The 9,214-nt window shown below is 37.3% G+C and overlaps 1 protein-coding gene across 3 annotated transcripts; it reads right to left on the bottom strand.

Annotated features, from left to right (window-relative positions):
- Positions 1 to 284: 284 nt before the first annotated feature.
- On the bottom strand, positions 285 to 9,010 carry LOC104604441 (beta-glucosidase 12-like). 3 transcript variants are annotated; one of them, XM_010268771.2, is made up of 12 exons: positions 8,728 to 9,009; positions 8,533 to 8,602; positions 6,689 to 6,747; positions 3,730 to 3,805; positions 3,061 to 3,138; positions 2,884 to 2,971; positions 2,348 to 2,719; positions 1,887 to 2,107; positions 1,727 to 1,758; positions 1,349 to 1,451; positions 1,134 to 1,242; positions 285 to 593 (listed from the first exon to the last, which is right to left on the bottom strand). In XM_010268771.2, the coding sequence occupies exons 1-12, from the start codon at positions 8,908 to 8,910 to the stop codon at positions 413 to 415; spliced, it is 1,572 nt and encodes a 523-aa protein (XP_010267073.1). In that variant the 5' UTR covers positions 8,911 to 9,009; the 3' UTR covers positions 285 to 412. The 3 variants fall into 3 exon arrangements, with proteins under 3 accessions (XP_010267073.1, XP_088745355.1, XP_010267074.1); XM_088889229.1 differs by lacking the exon at positions 1,727 to 1,758 and having other exon boundaries at positions 1,924 to 2,107; positions 8,728 to 9,010; XM_010268772.2 differs by lacking the exon at positions 6,689 to 6,747 and having other exon boundaries at positions 8,728 to 8,941.
- Between the last annotated feature and the right edge of the window lie 204 nt (positions 9,011 to 9,214).

Consider the following 9,214-nt stretch of genomic DNA (forward strand, 5'->3'; position numbering starts at 1 on the left):
ATACAACAAAATACCTTTTTTTTTTTTAATTTTTTTTTCAAAATTGGTCAGTGGGTCAGTTTTAGGCCTGCTTACTCGCTGACAGTGTCCAACTTCCCAAATTCCTTTTATTTGTTGTATCAGAGCCCCACCAATATGGTATGAAGTATGATATACCCGATACGAGATATTGGGTTTATCTTATCAAAATTTTGAACCTTCACTACGAAAGAAAACAACAACATAAAGATTCAAATAGAAGCGGAAATAAAAGATTGAAAAAATTAGAGAAGATGACAGTCATATAAGAGGACGGGGATCGATAAGGGGCGTTAATATTTTCTCATTCTTATCTCATTATTTATTTGGTAAATTATAATTTCGGAGACACAATGAGTACTACATACTTATCATAAGCTGGCACTAAGATAAGTTACATTTTATTATAGCTTTTGAGGAAACTTTTGAACCAAATTGCCGAACGCTTGGGATATCTTTCCAATCGGTCTTTGTAATCCACATATCCGATACCGTACCGAAGAGTGTAACCCAAAGCCCAATCAAAGTGATCAAACAATGACCATGCAAAATATCCTCTCACATCCACACCCTCCCTACAGAACATATAAAAGTTGCACAAGTTAATTAATAATCTTAATTATGATTAAACATGAAAAGCTTTTAAGAGAAGGTATAATTGAATAAACAAGGCCAGTCAGAACTCATAACTGCAAAAGAATTACCAATTAACTTGTTCTAAGGCTGTGTTTGGTTGTTTTATTTGCACTGTTGTAAAAAAGGCTGGTGCAAATTTTGATTTACTTTTTTGGAAGCAAGATGATGATGTGGTCTCCACTTTATATGTTAGAAAATTGAGGTATAGGAGGAAGGTGATGCAAAATTTGCATCAACTTTTGAGATGCAAAATTTACAACATTAATAAATGCAAATGAGACAAGTACAAATTTTGTGTCAGGTAGAAATATATATCATAGTTGCAAATAAACAAATGCAAAACTGATGAAATGGGTGTAAAATTCCATCGTATCTGGTTAAGATTTGCACTTCAACCAAACACGGTAAGAAGAGTTATAAGAACTGTGAGGTCAGCTAGAGATTGATCTAGAAAGTATCCACGGTTTTTGAACACTCACTTGATGGCTCTCAGAAGAAACTGAAAATGCCTACTGTGGTAGTTGATTCTCACGTCATCCTTCAGGGCTTCCTCCATTATCAGCGTGATATTGTTGGGTTCAGGGATGCCTGAAAGTACACCATTTTTAGTTGCTCTAACAGAAAATCTTGGCTATAAACACGGCAGCCGCTATATATGTAAAACAAATCGAGCAGTGACTGGCTTACGACTTACCATTCTCAGTTATGTATATAACCGGATTCTTGTATCTTGTCTTGGTGTAAATTAGAAGATCATGAATTCCCCGGGGATAAACACTGAGCCAAGATACCGCTGTCTGTCAACTCGTACACAATACGAACGATTTGTATATTAGATTGGTTGGAATTCCTGGGGATATCATCAACCCAAATACTAGGTTGGTTGCAGGAGGATGAGAAGAAAATAGGGTCAGCTGAGAAAAGCTGAATTGGGCTTATTCCGTCCTGTAACCTGAAACCCAGCTGGTTTGCAAGTCCAGACATGAACAGATTGACATGAAAGAGTTAAATTTCGCAACTTGAGCAATAAAAAGAATCAGTAGCTATTTGAGGCCGGGGAAAAAACTCAGACCTTTGGACCAATAGGGGTCTCGTTTCGCTGGGCTGTACATTAAAAAAAAAAATTAAGAAGCTTGTGTAAGTATATGTACATGCATGGTTCTGTTTTCTCATCTGTAGTAATTAATCTAAACCGAAAACCAATTCCATTAGGGTTTTCTTGTTGAACTTACTAAAGGTATTAACATGATAGTCCGTATTATAGCTTACGTTGACAATAGTGTTGGAGGGAGCAGCATCAGCAGCATAGAATCCAGTGTAGTAGTTTAATCCAAGGAAATCGAATGACCCTTTTACCAGTGCAGATTGCTTTATGGTAAATCTCGGCAGCCGAGTTCCGACTAGAGATCGCATGCTTTTTGGGTAGTCGCCATGGGCCAACGGATCCATAAACCTACAGAAAGCATGAAAATTAAACAGTACTGAACCTGAACATTTCTCTTCTAATTGGTGCAACTTGAGAAATGAGTTCAAGTCGAGACTGTTATTCTTGGGTGGTTCTTTTGTGGGTTTAGACCCTTTGAGCTGGTTTTTACAGTAGGATAGACTTGGAGTTTAGATATACAACGTGATAACACTTATTACTGTTGCTCTGATTAATTATATATATAAGGAATCCATATGCAAAACTCACCATCCATACGTGAAATCAATGGCTCTCTGGGCAGCAGCAACGTTGCGCTTCTCGTTGCTGAAAGGCACCATCCAGTGACAGACCAGTGTTATTCCAATCTTGCCTTTCTGGGCAGCCTGATACTCCTCCTTGTACAGCTTCACTGTGGCTGCATGAGCGAGAAGCTGATTGTGGCCCACCACGTAAGGCTCGGTAGCGGAATTTCCAGCAGAGCACTTGCTGTTCACCCATCGAGAACAACGGCCTGGGGCATACCTACCCAATGAGTATCCTTGATTGCTGAAGATCGATGGCTCATTGAAGGTAATCCAGTGCTTCACCCGGTCACCAAATTCTTTAAAGCAGAGCTCCGAGTAGTCCCGAAAATCCTCACTGCATTATGAGTTCCCACCATATTTAATCGGTTTGATCAAGAACAAATCTCCACGGGATCGAGACTTCAGTACGACTGATGGGTTATAGCTATTACAATTTTTAGTTTCTTAATTCATCAATTCATCAGCAGGTTAATTGATAAGGGGAAACGAATTGCTCACATGATCTTAGAGCTCAAGAAACCACCGTAGTCATCTTCCAAAGCTTGCGGGAGATCCCAATGAAAAAGTGTCACAAAAGGTTGGATACCTATGAACGAGAGATACGTACGTACCCATGAGCTGGAGACGAAATAGATAGATAGACAGAACATGGAGAGAGAGAGAGAGAGAGAGAACCATTGGATAGAAGTTCATCGATGAGGCTGTTGTAAAATCTTATGCCTTCTTTGTTTACTCCCCCACTCAACTTCCCATCTGAAGCATAGAAAAACAAAAAATATTAAGATATAATCCTGTATGATCATATGCGATTAAGAAGAAAGGTTTCCTATCTAATAAGATCAAGTAGGAAAGTTTGCTAGACGGTCCCACCAATTTCTGCCAAGTGGAGGAATCCTGTGGGCGATCTGAACTGTTCATTGAATAGGGGGACCCAAGTAATTAGTCCCCAGTCCACATCAGTTCTATACCCACCTCTTGTGGGACCGGGTTCAATCAGACTGGCCCATCCAAGTAGGACCGGGTTCAATCAGAACCAAGGCCCTTCTGGAGTCACTTAAACCCAATAATTACCAAAATTTATATAGGTTGAACTGCCGGTTGAGCTGGTAAACCAGGAACTTGAGACCCTTTTTGGTCTTAATAAGATGGAATTTCTCCCATAAAAAAGAGAGGGCAATCAGAAAAACTACATACCCCAAGAAAAAGAGGGCGAAGTTACAAGTGCAACATTTATAGCGCTGATGTGCATTAGAATGTAATATATATGAATTGTTTGAGGAGATTGTGTAATACAAATAGATTAACGGGTCCAGATGCCAAAATAATAATCGAAACCAATCTTACTAGGTAGGAGTCTCGGCCACGAGATGGAGAGCCTAAAAGCATCCATCCCAATTTCTTTCATCATGTCAACATCGTCCTGCACAATCAATAAAACCCTTTTCAGTTATATATATATCAATATTATCAAATGTCCTTACAAGGTAGATAGCAAGAAGCTTCTCTTGTCCTTCTCAGATATATCTGATAACTTTTCTTGGGTCGTGGGTCGGTAGGCAGTAGGCTTCCATTCTTTTCTTCTTGGTGTGATTTAATTTTATGCTTCTTCTATGATTGTAAAGCCAGGATTTTAGTGGTTGAATGGAATTTGCCTGAGGGCTTTTCAGGAAAAAAAATGTAGCATTACTTTGTTTTATAAGGACTACTATATATATATATATATATATATATATATATAACGTAGGCGATTGTTGATCACTTGTTAAAGGGTCCAAGCCCATTGAACTGTATATGTTTGAAATAGGGATAGGTGGGCCGTCTTTGGTACCGGAATTTTTTTTAGGCATTTTGTCACGTCAGTATAATATAGGTGTTTTGTTTTTTCCCTCACATTTTTTCTTTTTGTTTCATTGAAAACTAAGGGTGTCAATTGACCTGATTTGGTCCAATTTGATTTCATTACAGATGGATTTGATTCAATCCAATCTGATAAATACTTTTGGACCAGTCTAATTCAATGTTTAGACCGTCCAATCTGTTTAAATTGGTTTTAATTTAGATTGGTTTCATCTTAAACCTGGTCCGTTGATACCTCTATTCTTATCTTCTATCAATAGATCAAATATTGGTTCAATTTGACCAAATCTAATGTAAATCCATTACAGATGGACCATATTCAATCCAATCCAATAAATACTTTGAATCATTAAGTCTGGACTGATTTAATTCAATATGCTATTAATCCGTCCAATCCATTCAAATTGATTTTAACTTGAACAGATCCAACCCAAAAGCAATCCACAGACACCCCTACACAGAACCAAAACCCGAATTTACTTTACCAAATTCTAAGACGTGACCATTGTCTAGAAAGCAGCAATAATACCAGGCATTACCTTACTTTGCATCTCCAGTCCCCACTATAAGGTTTCAAATAATAATTTAATGCCAACCCAACCCATGAATGGTGCCTATTATTTGTGAAGGCTATAATTACTGATTCTTTAACACATTTTTTGTAAATACAAACAAGGTTAAATTTCGGAAACCTAAATGAAGTTTGAATGTTGAGGGATGATCTGACCAAGGTTTAAAATATTGATACAGGCCGATATGCCCAGCGTATCAACCTGTATCGGTACTATTTTTTATTTTTTTTCGAAATAGGTTCAAAGGGGCCAGTTTAAGGTTGGTCTACCCTTTGAACCACTTACCGACTTAAAATACCCCTTGTAGGGGCGTATCAAAAAGGCTCTAATATGGTATGTATCGATCAATACGTAACAAAATTTTGATCCTTGGATCTGACTCGACTCGTTAAAATCCCTATTTCAAGGCAACATAAGGCCAATTAGGTAGTTTCTGGGTTTATTCTTCAAACTCATTGTATCACATGCATTTTTGGGAAATACAAACAAGTGGTTTGAATTAAAAAATATGTTGGATTGTCCCAAATGCACGCTGAAATGTGCTGGGGCACAACTCCCTTACTTGTTTTTGGCATGGGTTGGGGTTCACCATGGTAATACGTTATAGGTTAACTTTGTAAGTTGTTCAGACAGTTTACTCATTCTCATTCTCATGGTAACGTGACATTTCCAGAAACTCTCTCAACAGCACAGGCTGTTGCCCCCAACAGCTAAAGTTTTTCCACACGTTATCTCTAAATCCCTTTAACTGTGTTTGGTTGCAGTGCAACTTTATTTGCATTGATACAAATGTATAGGAGTGCAAGTGTAAATTCTCCTTTAATTTGGTTTTGAATTTTACTTCATTCTGCTTTTTGTCTTAACTTACTTCATTTATACTGCAACCAAACAAAATAAGTTAAAGTTTGAAAAAAAAACAAGTCAGAATTTACACTTAAATCATTTACAGTGCCATGGTTTTGCATCAGTGCAAATTTATTTGCATTGCAACCAAATACAGCTTGTATTTTTTAAGTTTTTTTTTGGATTTCTTTTGAAGGGCTACGCAACGGGAGTAACCCATTCCCCACCCCAGGTGCAGGCGGGATTCAATCCCTAGTCTCCACTACGACCAACAAGAGACCTTACCAACCAGCTGGTTGGTATCTTGCTGACAGTTTTGGTGTGGGATTTTCGGTTTATTGGTGATGGCATGGTTTTGAAACTGTTGTTGACCTAAGCAGTCAAACAATAGGACCCAGGAACCAGTCACTTATTCGATTCTATTTACTATCCGGACCGATTTTCTTAAAAAACCGTTGAATTGATCAATAAATCATTATCACTGATGGTTGAACCATTCAGCCCAGTTGATGGTTCAGAATTTAACAAAAAATTAATTTTTTTTAACAATTAAAATCACCAAAAAAAATCAAATATTCGTAATTATCTTGATCCAAATACACCCCGCTTGAGAGAGAGGGGGGCTTAAGAGAAACAAGATCCAAATCCACATTAAGGGGCTGTTTTTTATCGATTGCGTTTAACTGATGAACATTTTGAATGAAGTTGCTTCGAAAAACAAGGAAGAATAATCACCTTTAAACATTTTCTTACAACTCAGCACCATTAGGCACCACTACATGTGCCAAACAGTAAAAAATCATCCGAAGTTTCATTTTCAAAACATTGCATAAACAAGGCTCACCGACATCCGGAACACTCTTTATTTATAGAAAACAAATGAGGGAGTTAATTAGTTATGATATTGTATTAATACATGTTTTTTAGACAATTTGATGGGGGCATACTTGGCTCCACCATAAGGAACAAGAAGGAAAATCCAGCAAGTATTATTAAAAGAGGGAATTAATAAGCAAAGATCAACGGCACACCTTATACCGATGGTAAAAATCGATGGCCACGTCTCCATTGCTACCATCCTTGATCCTATCTGTCGCATCACCATAAAATCTATCAACAGTTTTGTATGATTTGTAGTAAACATTTGCTTAAAATTTACTTATCAGAAAAGAAAAAGCATTTGATTAAAATCTATCAACAGTTTTGTATTGACAAAATTAATGGTTTTTGACAAAATAACAGTTCTCGATAAAACAGAATCAATCACTTGACCGATTTCTAATTTTTCTGATCCCACCATCCAATCCAATCCGATTTTAAAAACCATGGTGTTAAGCTATCGAAATTCCAAGAGAGCCTTACTTAGCTTGATAGCCTATGCCTTTTACTGTATCAAGTACACCATCATAAAAAGACAATCTTATCCATTATCCAGATCTCTCTCTCTCCATTTTTGCACTTGCCGCTCAATCATTTTATCCATGGAAGAGGACCCAAGGACAGCGATGGTTCAGGAGAACGCTTAATTAATAAAAAGCTTTGCCCATATGCAAAGTATTCATGCCATAGAGTGTTTGTCCAGTGAAGTCAATTTTAGGAGACAATATTATATAATTAAGGCGTAAGGGTGTCAATGGACCGGTTTTGGACGACAATTAATTGAACGGACCAAAAAGATAAAGTGGATTGGATCAATCCAATCCAAAATATTTATTGGATTGGTTGGACCTGGTCTGTTAGTAATAAATTTATATTGGATTTGGTTGGATTAAGCCAATATTTGATCCATTGATATAAGATAAGAATATGTGTCAATGAACCGGCTTTGTATTGAAACCAAACTAAATTAAAATGAATTTGAATAAATTGGATGGTCCGAACATTGAATTGAACCGGTCCAAAATGGTCTAAATTATTCATTGAATCGGATTGAACCTGATCCATTTGCAATGGACTCACATTGGACTGGATCGGATTGGACCAAATTCAGTTCAATCGACACCCCTACATATAATGTGCTTTTGAAATGCATGTATCCAGTAAATTAAAAAGAAAAAAAGATTAAGATATTATAAGTGTGTCACCTTCCACGAATGCATTAATAATACTAAATTCATGGGCTCATTTGATTTGCAAGAATACGGGTCTAGAATTGGAATCGGAATGGTCTGTTTCAATTTCAACCATTTGGCTGGGCGAAACTTAGAATCCATGCAATTCCCATCTTAGTGGAATGGAATTTCTCTATTTGAGGGCATGGCCATTCATTCCCTCCCCCTTTTTGGCAGTGAGATTCCCCTCCATTTTATTCCAATTCCAATTTCGGTTCCTGCCTAAACCAAACCGATAAACCATTTTGATTCTAATTTTGAGGGATTTTGATTATAATTCCACCAGCAAGCCAAACGGACCCTAAGGTTCAAATGAATATGAATATGCACAGCATAAATTCATAGATTATTCCAAATGCAAAGTACCATTAAAACTAGTAATTTTAAATATTAAGGTTTTAAAGAAATTAATTAAATGATAATAGTTCTGGCCATTTTTTTTAATCATAGGCAGCGGTCTGTTACAACTTGTGAAGGATGAGATATGTTTTGTTTTCAGTTTCTTCCCAATGTATCTCTGCGTCTCCGCCTCCGGGCACAACCCATATAGAGTCGGAGTAATTAGGGGAGAGGTTCAGGACACAAACTATTTTCATAGAATAAATGTTTAATAGGACCAGAGCCGATCGATCCCTTCCGATCAACTCATTATGTGGACTGTGGAGATCTCTTAGAACCGGTCAAAAAAATTTTCTCGTGCATATATAGATATATTCAGAAAGACAGAAAGTGATTCTTTCCATGAGAGAGAGAGAGAGAGAGACCTGGGTATCTGTGAGTGAAAGTATCCCATATACTTGGGCCTTTCCCTCCTTCCTTGGCTGCACCTTCGTACTGAATCAAACAGGGAAACAAGAACACGAGAAACAGAACAAACACAAATTTAGATTTAGAATTCCAATACAACACAGAAGCTTGTTAATCATCCATAGTAGATTAGTAGATGAACATGAGTAAACCTGGAAAGAAGATGAGGCGGTGCCGAAGAGGAAACCCGCCGGGAAACTGCTTCGATTGATTGAATTTGAAAAAAAGTCATGACTTGCTACAACACCCCCACTACGAGACGACGGCGAGCTAATCAGGAGGACTATGAGGCAGAATACCAACATTTGCTGCGACTGAGAACCTTGAATTGCCATGGCTGGTTATATAGTTTTGGGACTTGGTGCTCACTGCTCAAGGTGGCCTTTCTATCGCCTTTTTATAACTACAGAAAATTTGGACATATGAAAAACAACGGTAAAGAAATATTCTTCTTCTTCTTTTTTTTGTTTTTCATTTTAATGATGGTCTGTGGTAAAGAAGTATTCATTTACTAAACTACAATGAGTACGAAATTGCTGATTCACCAAAAAAAGAAAAAAAGAGTATGAAAAGCCTCTAACTAATTTTCTAATTTAATCTTTTCTATACATTGACGAGTAGATCCATGTGGTGAGTATA

Source organism: Nelumbo nucifera, chromosome 6 (assembly GCF_055504915.1).
Source record: "Nelumbo nucifera cultivar China Antique chromosome 6, China Antique-T2T, whole genome shotgun sequence".
Lineage (NCBI taxonomy): Eukaryota > Viridiplantae > Streptophyta > Magnoliopsida > Proteales > Nelumbonaceae > Nelumbo > Nelumbo nucifera.

Excerpts from the sequence above, each read along its gene's own strand:
- LOC104604441 (XM_010268771.2), bottom strand. The coding sequence starts at position 8,910 with ATGGCAATTCAAGGTTCTCAGTCGCAGCAAATGTTGGTATTCTGCCTC. Across the intron at positions 2,108-2,347 it reads ATTGATTTCACGTATGGATG|GTTTATGGATCCGTTGGCCC; the intron begins GTGAGTTTTGCA and ends TGCTTTCTGTAG. Across the intron at positions 594-1,133 it reads TTTCTTCTGAGAGCCATCAA|GGAGGGTGTGGATGTGAGAG; the intron begins GTGAGTGTTCAA and ends TATGTTCTGTAG.